The following is a 17,145-nucleotide window of genomic DNA, read 5'->3' as shown; positions in this document are numbered from 1 at the left end:
ATTTTCTTTCTGCAGTGGTCTTGAGACTGCATATTATTTATTGTCAACTCTTCAAGCCTCTGAAAGGTGTATTACTGTTTTTTCTAAATTCTAAATGAATTCTCCTCATGGGATGAGAAATAGCTTTCAGTCTGCTCCTTTAATGTCTACTGTGCTGTAAATTGTCTTTATAGTTTTTCACTTGCATTTTACAGAGAGACTCAACTACGAGCATTCCATGCCACAGCTGAAGAAATTGCAGCTTTGCAACAAAAGCAGCAAGAACAATTAAATGGAATGTTAAGAACTCTGGAGGATGGTGAAAACTGTGAATTGCCAAATATAGACGATGAATTTGAGACAAGAACTGAAAATCTTTGTGGTGCAGTAACTAGAGTAAGAGAAGAAATCAGGGCAGGCAACATTGGCAGTGATGGAATAATAAGAGACGGACCAGCTTCTAATGAAGCGGAAACACCAGAAAAAGATGAAACAGAATGCACAAGTGATTCTAGCAGTGTTGAGAAGTGCAATACAAGTAAAAGGGCAATTGGGAATGTACTAGAGGACTGGGAAAATGGTGACACTCAGGAAGACTGTGCAGATACAGTTCAGCTCACACCAAAGAATTCAAGACACGACACAGAGGTTATGGATACCATGCTATATCAAGATGATGAACAGATGGGCACTGAGCAGGTGATTGCAACTGAAGCAGAGGCTACTCAGTTGCTTGAAAGTTCAGGCGGAGGTAAGAGACCAGAATGTCATGTATATGCCACAGGAAATGATCCTGCCAGATCAAGGAAGACGTTAAGAGGGAGGATTCTGGAGGATGATGAGATGCAAGATTGTGAAGGGGATGGGGGAGGAGAAACATTGCAAGTTGAGGATGAAGAGCATGCTCAAATGTGTTGTGAAGGAAAAGAAATCTTTGCTGAAAACCAAAGGACAACATTGAATATTAGAATTGGTGCTGAACCAGAAAAGATGCTTGATATGGCTAAGAGTGGTGAGTGCCCTACCACAACATGCCGTTCTATCAGAAACGCAGTGAATCAAGACAGGCAGAGATCATGTCCTGGCAATTGGCAGATGGATGAGATGCCTTCCAATATAAGGGAAGGCAGGAATACGATAACAACAAATGATCTATTAACATCAGAGGTTCCTGGTAGTTGGGCGGTAAGCACTCCTGGGTCATTTCACTGTGATAATGAGTCCCTTCGGAGCGATGAGAGAAAGCCAGTAACTGGAAGGACCGGTGATGAAGGTCTTCAGCAAGATTTTGATGGAGCTTCAAAATGTGTCAGATCGAAGGAGGATACACAATTGGACAGCCCAATGAGAGATCAAGACATGCAGCCTGAGATAACACCAACTGCAGGAAGCCAGAATTATCCAGTTCCCGGCTTAGGTTCTCGACAAAGCCATGAACATCGAGCCTTGAGTGAAATGATCAATATAGTTGATCCTGATTTCAGGCACCGACATGGGATAAGAAGCAGCAATGGGAATGCACCTGACACTGAAGAAGATACCGAGGAAGAGGATGAGAAAAATGAAGACGATGATACTCAGGACGATTCACAAGATAAAGATTCTGAATAAACATCTTTATAGCAACTGTAAATATGTGATGGTATGCTTTTCTTGTTATGGTGCTGTAAGGATTCTTCATCTTCTTTTGTATATTATTAAAGAACTGCTGTGCATGATTGATTTGAATTTCAAACTTTGACTTCTGTAAATTAATGCAAGTTTGGCTGCTGTAGTTTATTTGGAGTTGGAATGAAATAAGTTCTGTACATGGTGTAAATCACGGGGATTTAAACACAAATAATTTGCTCAAAGGCTACACAACCATAATTTGAAAATTTAAACATGCATTCTTTCTGTAAAATGTATCCGAGATCATATTTCTTGGATATTTATATGAATTCTATACAAGCAGGGGCTAAATTTGTGTAGGTTTGTGATTCACTAGCATCATCACAATGCCTCTCATACATTTAAGTAAAAAAGATGAAAGCAAGAGCTTTATCAAATTATTAATTCACAAAACAAATACATCTTTCAAATGCATGGTTTCAAATATGTGAACTTATAAAGTTTTTGTAATTATAGTGTACAAAATATAGCAGGCAATCATACAGGGGCTCGACTTTGACACCAACTCCTGCCTGTAAAATAGAAATATGAGGATGATTACACGTTTTAGATGCCTTACATAGTGTCATATTGAAGTTATGTCATATTGTCAGATGGGCTCAATGGATTATATACAAACTTTTAATGGAATATCCTATTACATTTAATTGATCCTTCCTAAATTGTGTGCTAGCATTTTTTTAGGCAATTTTGACAAAATACATTTTTAATCAAACATAAAAAAGACTAGCCAAATAAATGCTCCAATATATTTTATTCTATACTAGCACTCATACATATAGGAGGTTGAAAGGTATGCCGATAGGATATTAAAGATAATAGCATTTTATCTTTAAAATTAAATGTGTGTTTGATTGCTGGGGCATGTTCGTTTGAAACATTCCTTTATAGTTGTTACATATTATAGTAGTAATATGTTACAGCTAGGAGCATCACTATTATAAATTAACGTAATATTTAAATTTAAGTGGTGAGCAAATTTATAAACAAATAAACATAAATAGTATTATTTTTTATATTTTTTAAAGAGGGGTAAATGCAAATTTATAAACAAATAAACATAAATAGTATTATTTTTTTTAATTTTTAAAGAGGGGTAAATGCTTTGACCTGGAGCTATCAACACATGAGGCCACAAATGGGGGACCTCATCCCCATGAGATTTGAACCTTGATGGCAAGGATAACAACACATGAACTTAACCATCACAACATGCCACTATTGGCATAAATAGTATTATCTTATTCTTGCACTATTGTTGTATTATTTTTATTATAATGTACAAATAACTATTAATATATTATTATTATTATTATCATCTGCTTTTGGGTGTTGTTGCTGTTATAAAGGGTCAGCCGTCTTATTATTTAGCTGCTTTTAGTATCTGTGTGATCAATGATGTTAGCACAACACATCTTTTTGTTCCAATGTGGAACACTTTGATCTGGAGTGAGGGATCTCATCTCCATTTGGCAAAGTTGAGGCTCAAACCTGCAAGCACATTGAATCAACCAAGACACAAAACTCATGATCACAATGCTCCAATATATTTTATTCTATACTAGCACTCATACATATAGGAGGTTGAAAGGTATGCCGATAGGATATTAAAGATAATAGCATTTTATCTTTAAAATTAAATGTGTGTTTGATTGCTGGGGCATGTTCGTTTGAAACATTCCTTTATAGTTGTTACATATTATAGTAGTAATATGTTACAGCTAGGAGCATCACTATTATAAATTAACGTAATATTTAAATTTAAGTGGTGAGCAAATTTATAAACAAATAAACATAAATAGTATTATTTTTTATATTTTTTAAAGAGGGGTAAATGCAAATTTATAAACAAATAAACATAAATAGTATTATTTTTTTTAATTTTTAAAGAGGGGTAAATGCTTTGACCTGGAGCTATCAACACATGAGGCCACAAATGGGGGACCTCATCCCCATGAGATTTGAACCTTGATGGCAAGGATAACAACACATGAACTTAACCATCACAACATGCCACTATTGGCATAAATAGTATTATCTTATTCTTGCACTATTGTTGTATTATTTTTATTATAATGTACAAATAACTATTAATATATTATTATTATTATTATCATCTGCTTTTGGGTGTTGTTGCTGTTATAAAGGGTCAGCCGTCTTATTATTTAGCTGCTTTTAGTATCTGTGTGATCAATGATGTTAGCACAACACATCTTTTTGTTCCAATGTGGAACACTTTGATCTGGAGTGAGGGATCTCATCTCCATTTGGCAAAGTTGAGGCTCAAACCTGCAAGCACATTGAATCAACCAAGACACAAAACTCATGATCACAATGCTCCAATATATTTTATTCTATACTAGCACTCATACATATAGGAGGTTGAAAGGTATGCCGATAGGATATTAAAGATAATAGCATTTTATCTTTAAAATTAAATGTGTGTTTGATTGCTGGGGCATGTTCGTTTGAAACATTCCTTTATAGTTGTTACATATTATAGTAGTAATATGTTACAGCTAGGAGCATCACTATTATAAATTAACGTAATATTTAAATTTAAGTGGTGAGCAAATTTATAAACAAATAAACATAAATAGTATTATTTTTTATATTTTTTAAAGAGGGGTAAATGCAAATTTATAAACAAATAAACATAAATAGTATTATTTTTTTTAATTTTTAAAGAGGGGTAAATGCTTTGACCTGGAGCTATCAACACATGAGGCCACAAATGGGGGACCTCATCCCCATGAGATTTGAACCTTGATGGCAAGGATAACAACACATGAACTTAACCATCACAACATGCCACTATTGGCATAAATAGTATTATCTTATTCTTGCACTATTGTTGTATTATTTTTATTATAATGTACAAATAACTATTAATATATTATTATTATTATTATCATCTGCTTTTGGGTGTTGTTGCTGTTATAAAGGGTCAGCCGTCTTATTATTTAGCTGCTTTTAGTATCTGTGTGATCAATGATGTTAGCACAACACATCTTTTTGTTCCAATGTGGAACACTTTGATCTGGAGTGAGGGATCTCATCTCCATTTGGCAAAGTTGAGGCTCAAACCTGCAAGCACATTGAATCAACCAAGACACAAAACTCATGATCACAATGACCCAATATGGTTTTGAATGTTGTGGGTTCTACTGCCACTTCACTAACACAATAATCGATGAACACCTATCCTATCTTTGTTAGGCAGGGGTCCCATGAGAGGGGCTTGGGATCTATTTTCATGTAGTAGGTACTTCTATGGTAATTTTTCCGAGGGGACTAAAGGTTTAATTGGAATCTTTTCCTACAAAATAGAAGCTCCAACTTTTTAGCCCTCTCAATTTGAGTTGGTGGAAATGGGGTGAAGCTGGATTTAGCCCCACCAACTTAGGAGTGTTTTTTGCCACATGTCAACATCTATCAATTATTTTAAGAATTTAATTATGATAGTAATAAAATAATAATATCATAAATTTAAATTCTTCAAATGATATTCATGGAACCACCAGCTTCCTTAAATTAAGGAGCTAAAATTGTAAGACTCAAAGAAATTAAGAAAATTCACCGGACCGTTCCCCTATAAATAAGCCCCCATCCATAGGACCCCAGCCTTATAATACACATGACAATTAGTATAGTATATTATAATATTATTATTTTATTATAATATTACATTTAAATTAATATTATATATATTTGAATTAATATTACAATATTATGATATTATATTTTAATACACCGATAAGCTATTACATCGGGGCAACAAGCTTTGGGATCATCGACGTCGGAATTTGTGTGGCCGTTGATGGGAAATCAATTGCGCGAAAGATAGTTAAGGACAATTGTTAGTCCCTGCCTATTTATAGGCAGGGAACTAATGTTTTCAGTTCTCTACATTCAATTATTTTTACAATAAAAATCATTCAAACACTAAAGTTTAAAGACACATTTATGTTCATTTATTTTTAAATTAATTTCTCAACTTTAATTTCTATTTTTTGATTGGGTGCTACTAATTTTGCTAGGGGTTTAATTGTTTTTTCCAGTTCAAAAAATAACAATAATTTATTTCTGGAAATTTCTAGCATACATTCCTTCTTTCTAGAATGTTCAGTTTGATAAACTCAAAAATTTAAAATTGACGACATTGTTGCCCAGTTTAGACTGGGGAATGTTTTGGTCTGTGTTATTCATCTGGCTTGCTTGATTTCAACACCACGAGGGGCCTATAAGTTTTAGATGTAGAAGGCAATGGAAGGGGACCAAACTTCTGAATGCTTGCAAAAGGATTCATTACTCTTTCTCATCTGCTCTGCAACCTCTATACTCTGAATTGCTCAGATAATCTCAATTTTCTCATTTCTATCTAACGCCTCAAAGTCCTCTGCCTTTTGTAGAGTAATTTGTGGTTTGTCCAGGGTGCTCATGTTGTGCATACGAACAACATGCGCCTCTCCAGTTCGTCCATTGATCCCCTCAACTTCTCCCTTTTACTCTCCTTCTCCTTTTCCATTTTCCTCCCCTTTCTACTGATGGTCGAGGGTGGAGGGAAATTTAGGTTCTGCAGAGTAGATTCGACAGAATTTGCTGTGCCCAAAAAAGCATTAATAGACTACACAAACAAACAAAGTAGATTCAAACAAAAAGCAATGGAGTAAAATCGAGGATTACATCTGAGCATATCTCTATTTCTCATATCTATGCTACACTATTATTGTGTTTTCCTTGTCAGTGTGTGGAAACCTGATAAATCATCATTCTTGGCTTGTTAATGTAGTGAATGCTTTGGAGTAATGATGGTGATAAGGACGAAGACGTAGATGGGAAATCACAAACTTGAAACTCTTTAATCTTACTGATGCAATGTTTATCCTTTTGTTAAAATTTGCCTTTGGTTGCAGATATGGAGAGATAAAGGGGAGCCCCAAATAGGTACTACTGAGACTATCTTTCGTTACTTCTATTGTGGCTTCCAGTAATTTGAATAGCATAAACACCAGTCCTCATTGACCTATCAAGATTGAGTTCCAATTCCACTCGAATAAGTGTGTTCATCGAGACAGATGCAGGAGAGACAAAGGCCAGGAGGACCATCAGATCCAAAGCCTTCTAATAATCCAGATACGCTCTAACTTGCTGGCCTTGATCATTTGCTCAACCATAGGCGGCTTAATAAGCTCTAAAGTGGAGGACTGAACATGAATCATGTTGCATTATGCCTCCCTCGAAATTCAAAAACGTTCAACACCACTACAGCCATTGGATGATAAAGTCTAAAGATCGATTGTTCTTTGGCACCCCTGGCCAAGGGGCCTCTCCATTAGATGTTTTTAAAACCAAAAACTTTTGGTAGCAGGGATAAGATAATTGTGAAATAAATGCATTGTCAGAGCGTCAGACTTCAGTGACTTTGTTTTCAATAGTTGCCTCGAGAAAAGCCGGTGCTAAAGCCACCTGCCACACACTTGTACAATGGACAATTATATGCCTTCTAAATTAATAATTTTCGACACGTAAAGATACAATGACGTTTTATGACCAAGTTGTTTAAACAATAGTTTAATTTTTTATTTAAATAGATTCGGATTTCCTGAGGCAAACTAATAAACTTCGAATAAAAAATCTTATTAATTACATGTCCAAATGGCAGAATTATTTGTTCCAATCAAAGACCAAATTAAGGTATCTCATATTACTTTCCCAAAGAGCAGCTAGAATTCTCTCCATCCCAATATATTATACATCAACCCAATATTTGTTGACAGAATAATAATTGAAGAAGCTAAATATTTATTATTTTGAGATTTATAACTTCACATGATTGAAACTTCTATAATAACAATTAAAATACTATTAACTATGTCTACTTTTTACTTTACAACTACTAATACCAAACGGTATTTTTATTAAGTTTAAAAAATAATTTATCCGAATTAATTTTATAAAGAGTTTATTACAGGTAATCATATTTAAATTTTATACCATTGTATGTTTCACTGTTCTACTACATATTGCAATTATTAGTTAAACATTATATGTTTTTTTTTAATGTTACTAATAATTATATTACTGATATTTATATTTAAAAATCACTAAATAGGTTGAACAATGAGAAATAAAAAAATAAAAAATTAGGTTTAATAAAATTATTTATTTTTCTTTAAAATTTAATTCTTATTTTTTAAATTAAAATTTATCAAAAATTTAATAAATTTTAGAAGTGCATAATTTTACAATATAGAAGTGCTTGATATAAATTCTTGTATAACATGTTACTTTCAGCTTGTTTTATATAGTGAAACATCCAATACAATAGTAGACATTTCAGTAATTACCTCCTTTTACATTACAATCTTGTCACTAAAGTCATATCAAGCTTAAAGGTCCCCATATTACCCCTCTCATTATTCCCCACCCTTCATAAGGTAGGGACTCCAGCTCGATCAGAGCTCTTGTTTTTGCATCAATTAGCACCGTACAGAGAGAATATGGCCTCCAAAAAAAAAATTTGGCTCTGAACAGGTTTGCAGACATGAGCCAGTAGGAATTGAAGGGTAGATATTGGGTGTTAAAACCTTATGCTAAGAAGAGGCTTTCTTGGTCTCCAAGCCCTCAAAATCAGAATATTAATGGTGAATCCTTACCCGGTTCTGTTAATTGGAGAGAGAAGGGAGCCGTGACCACAGTTAAAATCTAGAGGTCTTGCGGAAGTTGTTGGGAGTTCTCAGCTATTGCTGACAAAAGATTTGATTTCATTCTCCAAGCAAGAATTGGCAAACTGCAATTCTTCCTATAATGAAGGCTGCAATGGTGGTCTTATGTATTATGCCTCTGAATTTATCACAAGCTGCTGAAACGTACACCATCCATCATCCATGCCTCACTATGCCCAGAAAGCTGCTGAATAGAATTCACAGTTTCTCATTTGAGAGGCCTTAATCACATAGCATGATGAAAACCAAAATCTCATCCCAAGGAATGTTGCTGTTACTAAGCACTCTACAGTAGTTCCCAATCAACCACGGCTTCCTGTAGCTAAATTAAAAATCACCGCGAATGGAAGTCGGTAGTTTACATTCTGACATGATAGAAATGATTTAATGAACGGGATGTACCGGCCTGACAAAGACAGAAGGGACAAAGACAAATACCAAGAACCAGGAACTAATCAGATTTTTATTTATTAGTCCATTAAGGCAGGGAACTAATGTTCCCGGTAGCCCCCTCCACTTCGATTGGGATTAATTTTTGCTTTCAAAAAGCATGTTATTTTCTAAAGTTTCTAAGGTTTTATTTTTAAATCAATTATGACATGCTAATTTTTATTTTTTGATTGGAGCATGGGTAATTTCCTGGCTTTGTTTCTTTTTTCACTAGTTAAAAATCAGAAAATTTAAGGGGGTGATGGCACATAGCATTTAGTAGGAATAATAATAAAAGTTCTTTGCCCCCTAATGAAGTGTCCAGACCTCCTTTGTTTTCCAGCAGAAGACAACCACAACAACAACTTTAAAAAAGAAAAAGGAAAAACAAAGTAAAGGCCAGCAACGCATACAAGACGTATTAAAAGTTGAGTCCCAAAGAAGTGCAGTGAGTAATTGGCAAATACAATGGAGTTAGGTTTCGAAACCAATCGAGTTGGTGTTGCACCATCTATACTTTATAATAACAACTATACATAAAATGTTGCCTTAAAAAAATTATAATTATAAGTAAATGCTATTTAATGTTTAGTGTTAAATGATTTATTATATTTAAAAAAATTAAAAATAAAATTAATAATAATACTCTTGAGTTCTCAATTTTTTTAAATTTTTTTAAAAATGTGTATTGAAATGATATAAGTAAGAATTATAAAAATTAATTTAAACAAATACTTTTTCAAATTCAAATAATTAAAGAACAAATTTTATGTAAAATATAAAATAATCATTTAACTTAATACATTTATTTAAATTCAAATAAGTATTTTCCTCCTTAAATAATTTTAAAATTCTAAAAAAATAAAGAAGCAAAAAGGTTTTACAATTTTATTATATTTTTATTTAGCTTTTTATTTATTTTATTATCTTCTTTATATTTAAAATGTTATAAACATTTACTTTTCAACTATTGTATTAATTACATTTAAGTTATTATAATTTAAAATGTAAAAATATAAACTATATCTAGTCAATATTTTAATGCAAAGGTACTTCCCACCAATTAAATAAATAAGATAAGAACATTTATTTAATTGAAGACAATATAAAATATTATATTATTATATTTAAACATCTTAAATATAATAGCCTGCCCTCCATGAGGGTCTCCTGCTTCTGATTTATGAGTTCTTGAAAACCCAAACTAGAGGTAAAACCATTGGGGATTTGGGTAGTGCCTCGGAGGACACTGCCAGTTCTGATTCTGGGGATGAGCTTGTAGTGAAATCAGAGAAAATTGACACCCCGAGCAAAGCTATCCCTATTACTTGTGATCTCTGCATCCCTAACAGGAAGAGCCCCAGGTGTCTTCCCCCTATCCCCCTCTCTCCTCATCCTAAGGAGGTGAAAGAGGCTAGTGATGATGATGTGGAGTCTGATACAGAGTTTGAGGAGGAGGACTCGGAGACGGGGAAGGAAAGTGAGATGGAAGAAGATAAGGGGAGAGAAAATGACAAGGAGGTGGTGACCCCTATGGACCTCAAGGTTAACCCCAAGAAAAGAAAAGTGAACCAGGCCCTGCCCCAGGATCATCCCAGCGACCCTGTTGATGTGCCCCCCTAGCCCCACCTTGCCCAATTCACCTCAGGAGGTTCCCATTTTGCCCTCGGAGGAGATGATTGAAATCATGGTTGAAAAAGGGGGGAGGTAATCAGAAAGAACAAGTGGAGGACCTGGAGGAACTTCTATGGGGACAAGGTCAGTTTGGGTATTGTTAGAGAACCTGCTAAAATCTAGGTTCTGGAGGACCTTGACAAAAGTACCCACTACGACAAGCTCATTGAACCAACTCTTTTGGTTATCTCTGACAATGTGCGTGAAATTGGCTTCAACTTCCTGAACAATGCAAAGAACAACCTGATTGACAACTTTTGTTCCATCAAGTGGCTTTTTCAAGAAATTGAGGCTTTGAAGGATAGGAGCAACCAGCCCAACAACCATGATTCTGACAAGGACCAGGAAGCTAGAGGAAGCAAGGACCAGGTGGGTAGCTAGGAGAAGGACAGAGGTCAAGTCTCCAGAGACCATTAGGATGACAGACTCACCCAGCTTGAGCAGAAGGTCCAAAGGCTGGATTCTGTCCACCAGATAATCACCAAACAGATAGTGGACACCCTTCACACCTTGAATGAGAATATTGTCAATCTGGGGGACTATCTGACTACAACTGGCCTTGAAAGGGATGCAGAGCAGAACACAGAGCAAGGATTCAACCGGGATGAATTTCAGAAAGAGGCCAGTGACCAGGTGAATCAGGGGAACCGGATGAACTCCTACCAGGATTTAGGAGGGCGCGGCCAGTCAAAAGGACAATGATGCTGCAAATTTCTTTTCTGTCTCTGGCCTTTGTACTTTGGCTTCAGGCCTTCTTTTGTCTTCGACCTTTTGTGGTAGTTTTTTGTTTGTTTAGTCTGTTTCTTCTCACTCTTTTTGCTGTAAAACTTTGGGTTTCAGGATCCCTGTAAAACCTGTTTTACCTAATCAAAAGCATCTTAAATATAATATTAAATTATAAAATTTTGTTTGAAATTTATTTAAAATTCGTTAAACAAGAACTAAAGAGTTTTGGATTTTAAAAAGTATCTTATTATAAGGGGAAAATGGTAAAAACAAATTTCAAATTTTAATATAATCAATTGATGATTAGGTTTGCATTTATATAATTAATTGATTTGAAAATATTTTTATAGTTTTGTAGTTTTGTATAGTTGTTATTTTAAAATATAAACACTATTTTAACTACTAGATTAATTATTGTTATTTATTATAATTAATCATTTTTATGTGTTACAATTTGAATTCAAGACCTCCCACATGAGAGGCTCACAAATTACCGTTGTGTTGTCTGTCTACTATTTTAACTACTATTACTACATATTTCAATATTTTAAATCTAACTATTAATGCTTTCTAATTTAATTTCTTCAAAAGGCATGACTCTAGCTCACCAAGAGCTCTTGTTTTTGCATAAAGAAATCACAACAAACAATTAGCATACCTATAGAACTCGATACCCTAACAATCTACTGAAGGCTATCTACTAGCAAAATCCATACGTTCAATAATATTCTACTAATATTGCTACTGACTGACACCCATAAAAATGTGGCATGTAACCAAAATGTCAGAAGCACCAATAAGGTTCGTGGATTATCTCAACAAATGCCATGTTGAGTGGCTAGAAATGGGCGAGAATTCCTTCCACATTTCCCATGTGGCCTATGCCTGTTACCTACCATGCCCACCATTAAAAAGCTTGAAGCAGCACAAGAAGTAACATCCCACTCAATAAGCAATAATATAACCTTTGCGAGGACATTTTAGTTGCACAAGAAATGTTTAAATCTTGTAATAAATTGAGGACAGCAGATAACTCATTCAAAATTTGAATCAAAGGGGAAGTGTTAATTGTTTAATAGTAGTTGTATGTATAATTTATGACCTGAAAACTTCCCACGTCTGAATCCATCTTCAGATAACATTTTAATAGAAAGAGCTCATAAATCATATTGTATTGGTGTAAGTGGTAGTAGTTATGTTAGTTTTATGAATCCTAAATTTTAAATGATATTTTAGATTTTGGAAAAAAGTCATTAATTTGTTTTCCTGATATAGATTTAAGCATTTATTGCTATTGTTTTAATTTTTGGATAATTACAATTAGAATTGTAAAATTTGTTATGCATTTGGAAAATAATCAATCTAAGTTGATATGACACAATATTCTATATATGATTCTATCAATGTATCAATCTACTAAAAATATCTATATTTTAAAAATTTATATATAATTCAAATTCATTTTTAGATTCAATTTTCTATATTTTTTTGTGATCCATTATCAAGATGAGAGCATGTTAGAATGTAGAGAATAAGACGTCGACCAAGCTCAATCAAAAGATATAAGAAGAAATGGGGAGAAGAGAGACATAACAATAAAGAAATGAAAACAAAAACACACTCTATTGAATACATTAATATAACATAGATTCTTATATAATTAATCCTATCTAATGATAAATCATAACTAATAATATAAATATTGTCTAAATCAAATATTATAGATTAATATGAATTAAATGTATTTACATAATAAATTCAAGTATGATAAAAAAAAAAGAATACTTACACAATAAACATTGAGAACTATTTACACTCTTTCTTAAAATAAATGTTATTAATCTATTTTTTCTATGTAAGGCTCGTTACATTTTCTAGAATGCTAAGTTGTGAATGAGCTAACATAAGCTTTTTAGGTCATAGTCTTTTTCATTTTGATGCTACTAAAGAATTTTTATTGTTGATCATTGACTTTTCCAACAAGTTGAACAATGATTGGTAATCATTAAATTTTCAGCAGCTTTGTATTTTAATAAATTTTTATATCATTATTACTTCTTCCTAGCAAGTAAGTTGATATTTATTTCATTTTTAACTTCACTTCAAAAATATTTAGAGCCAACATAGACAGTATCAATATTGTTATTACAATTAACTTTTAAGGTCACATTATTATTAGTTCTTGTCAATAGGCATATTACTCTTAGTTTCTGCCTATAAAATAGGAAGGGAACTAATGTTGCCACTTGCTTCCTCCAAATTAATTTTAAGAACAAATTATTAAATCTTTAAAGTTTAAAAATAGATTTATTTTTTAAATTCAATTTTAACTATAATTCTTTTTTTTAAAAATTGGCTAATCCTTATTTTCTTAGGGGTTATTTTAATTTGGCAATTAAAAAATAACAATAATACAATTTCTAAAATTTTCCAATGAGAACTCTTTATCTCATTTCGAAAAAATCTTTAGTCTAGATAATACAATTTCTACAATTTTCTAGTGAAGGCTCTTTATTTCAAGAACACTCCATCTCATTTCTAAAAAATCTTTAGTCTAGATATTGTATATGCTTTTGTTTTCCATTTCTAAAATTTGATTGAAAACATTGTGTCCCATGTTCTGCTTACCCAATATTGTACAAAATTGTTCCCAAATTGATTCTGTTGAGAATGACAAGTTTGTACGGTGGTTGTTCATTGTATAGTGAGATGTTGTACTTGTACGGTGAAACATCGCACATGTGATTCCACCATATGTGAAGGGTCTTTCATGACTTGGCATTGTGGTATATCTAGCAGTGAAGTGGGTACGGTGTTGGTATAGTAAATCCTAGTATAAGTGTGCAACAAATTTGGTATGCCGAAGGTGTCACTGAAGGCATCCACGTGACTGAAGGCACGTGACCGAAGGCATCCATGTCACTGAAGGCGTCCATGTCATTGAAGGCATCTGCATCATCAAAGGTATCCATATGACTGAAGTTGTCCGAGTGACCATCACAGTAGACATTTGTGTGACTGAAGGCATTTGCGTCATCGAAGGCATCCCACATAACTGAAGGCGCATCACCGAGGTGTTAGCTTGACTAAAGGCGTGTCACCAAAGTTGTCTGAGTGACTGTCACTGAAGGCATCTATGTAACTGAAGGTGTCCGAGTGACTGGAGGCCTCCGAGTTATTGGAGACATCTAATACTTGAAGGAGTGACCATCGAATGGATGATTGATTGTTGGATGGATGAGTTCCAAGGCTACCAATAACCGTTTTGTTCTTGACAGTTAGTGCACCAGATTCTATAATGAATTAGAGAATGTATAAATATATGTGGGATTTGTGAGGGCTATAACGGCTGTAAAAGTTAGGTTGATTGTAAAGGCAATCTGTGCCTGTGAGCATGTCTAGAAACTAGAGTTTGTTGTATGTAAATTGTTTACTATAATATAAAGTTTCTCAGGGGTTTTTGGGTGGTGGATTTTTCCCGAAAAGGTTTCCCACATCAAATATGGTCTTCTGTTTTTTTCTTGTGTGAATATTGTTTTTCAATACTCTTGTTTTTCTAGTGCATCTCAATGGTCTAAGGTAGATTTACAATCTTTTATATTTCCCCTATAAGTTGACATTTGAAAGGCATTTTTCGCAAGTAGCTTTCCTAATAGATTCGACTGACAACATAGGAAGTTCTCTGCCCTTGTAGTTCTCCTAAGAAGCAAACTTGCAACAGCTCTGGGTCTAGTTCACCTAATTATAGTAGGTTCGGTCTCAATTCACCTAATAAACAAGCTTCCATTAGTGTTCAATTTTAATCTCTTCAACTAGTCTTCATCTCAAACCCCATATATGAGGTTGGTAGAAATGAATTTTGTTATAACGTCAATTGTAATAAGTTATTTGCTCCCATACAATAGAATGAATTATTTGGAAGTAACAAATCCAGTGGTCATAGTAGTGACTCACTTGAAACAGAAACACCCTTTGGAACACCCATATCTCTTTCTCTCAAATATTCTTCCAAATTGTGGTATTCTCCACCATTGTTGATTCAACAATTTGTGTTGGGACTAGTGATGTTGGTTCTCGATAAGAACTAGACTCTCGACCATGAGCAAGCTCTTCATCTAGCTAATTTGGATATTGAAAATCAAACTTGGGCTTTGTGTGTGTCACTAACTGCATGACTGCTAGATCCATAGAAAAGGTTGGGTACATTGCTTTATAGAAGCAACTACCTCTATATTTGGCTTTGTCTTGGTCCCTTCTTTTAAGGACATTGTGGATGTTTGTTTCAGTTTCTGACTAGATCTATTCTAGCGACTCTTCTTTGCGTAGTCTTGTCTAGCCTTGGCCTTAGACGCTCGGGCCAATCAAGCCCAACATAGAGCCAAAGAATGCAGTGGTTGATGCTTTCTCGCTCGTCTCCTACGATAGTGGCATTGAAATCAAGTGCATGATTTGCTTGAGGGAATTTTGCAACAGGCCCAAAGAATATTAAACTATATTAATCATTACATAATCAAATTGCCAGAAAACTACTTCTTAAACTAAAGATATCCCGAATGATTAGTTAGCATTCCCCCCTTAATTTGAAGGGATATTTGTCATGCCAAGTAGCATTCAAAATTGTTCAAATTTAACACGTCCTAGTGCTTTAGTAAAAATATCAGCAATTTGTTCTTTAGTGGAACAATGTTTCAACTATATAGTTTTTTCTTCAACATGATATCGAATCAAGTGATATTTGGTATTGATATGCTTGGTTTGATCATGAAATTTAGGATTCTTCGCCATTTGTATTGCAGAATTATTATCAACAAATCAAGTTGTTGAAGTTGTCTGTTTCTCCTGTAAGTCATCGAGAATTTTCCTCAACCACACAATTTCTTTTGTAGCTTGAGCTGCTGCGACATATTCCACTTCAGTTGTAGAGTCAGTAGGAATTGTTTGTTTCTTTGATCTCCAAGTAATAGAAAATGATCCTAGGGTCATCAAATAACCAGAAGTAGACAACCCATTTTCTTTGTCACCATCAAAATCTGAGTCAGAATAGCCAGTAAGATGCAAGTCTGAAACTCTTGAGTATTTTATCCCAAGAGTTTGAGTTCCTTTTAAATATTTTAAAACTCGTTGTGCTTCAATCCAATGCCCCTCACATGGTTTATGCATAAATCTGGACAAAATTCCTACTGCAAAGGTAATGTTAGGGCGAGTAGTGGTGAGATAAATCAAACTTCCAACAAGCTGCCTGTACTTGGTTGGATCTTCAAAATTATTTCTTTCATTGGATGAAATCTTCATATTTTGCTCCATTGGAGTGGAAATAGAATTACAATCTTTCATGCCAAATCTATATAATAACTCTCCAACATATTTTTTCTGAGAAATAAAAATGAACTTAGGATTTTGAATGACTTCAATACCTAGGTAATAATGAAGTAATCCCAAGTCAATCATATCAAAACATTTTTTTAACTCTCTCTTAATGGATTCTATATAATCATCATTGTTACCTATGATGAGAAGATCATCAACATATACAACTAGATACACAATTGATCTACCAATTTTCTTGACAAAGAGAGTTGCATCATCTAGACTAAAATGCTTGTAGTCTAATTTGTGGAGGTGCTCAGTTAATTTTTCATACCAAGCACATGGTGCTTGCTTCAAACTATACAAAGATTTTACCAATTTACATACCTTCTTTTCTTGGCCTTTAATGACCCAACCTTGAGGTTGCAACATATAGACATCTTCCTTCAAATCTCCATTTAGAAAGGTTGTTTCAACATCCATATGATGTATATGCCATCCTTTTTGTGCTGCCAAAGAAAACAATGCTCGAATAGTTCCCCACTTGGCTATAGGAGCAAAAGTTTCAGTGCAGTCAACACCTTCTCTCTGAGCATATCCTTTTGCTACAAGTCATGCTTTGTGTTTATCA

General features: G+C 34.0%; 1 protein-coding gene across 6 annotated transcripts in view; it reads left to right on the top strand.

Moving 5' to 3' along the window:
• The window catches only part of LOC149532146 (SMAD/FHA domain-containing protein), a 211,519-nt gene extending 204,624 nt beyond the window's left edge, over positions 1-6,895 (top strand). For 3 of the 6 annotated variants that reach the window (XM_089808860.1, XM_089808857.1, XM_089808861.1), the window contains exon 13: positions 195-1,882. In XM_089808860.1, coding sequence (XP_089664986.1) covers positions 195-1,590 — 1,396 coding nt within the window. In that variant the 3' untranslated portion in view covers positions 1,591-1,882. Of the gene's footprint in view, positions 1-194; positions 1,883-6,442; positions 6,703-6,728 lie in introns of those variants that run through there. The other 3 variants (XR_016358488.1, XM_089808858.1, XM_089808859.1) reach the window with 3 other exon arrangements.
• Positions 6,896-17,145: the final 10,250 nt, after the last annotated feature.

This window comes from Cupressus sempervirens, chromosome 11 (assembly GCF_028749045.1).
Source record: "Cupressus sempervirens isolate cs-2001-9-10 chromosome 11, ASM2874904v1, whole genome shotgun sequence".
Lineage (NCBI taxonomy): Eukaryota > Viridiplantae > Streptophyta > Pinopsida > Cupressales > Cupressaceae > Cupressus > Cupressus sempervirens.
Note: the sequence above shows the minus strand (reverse complement) of the source record. Positions and strands in the feature narration are given on the sequence as shown.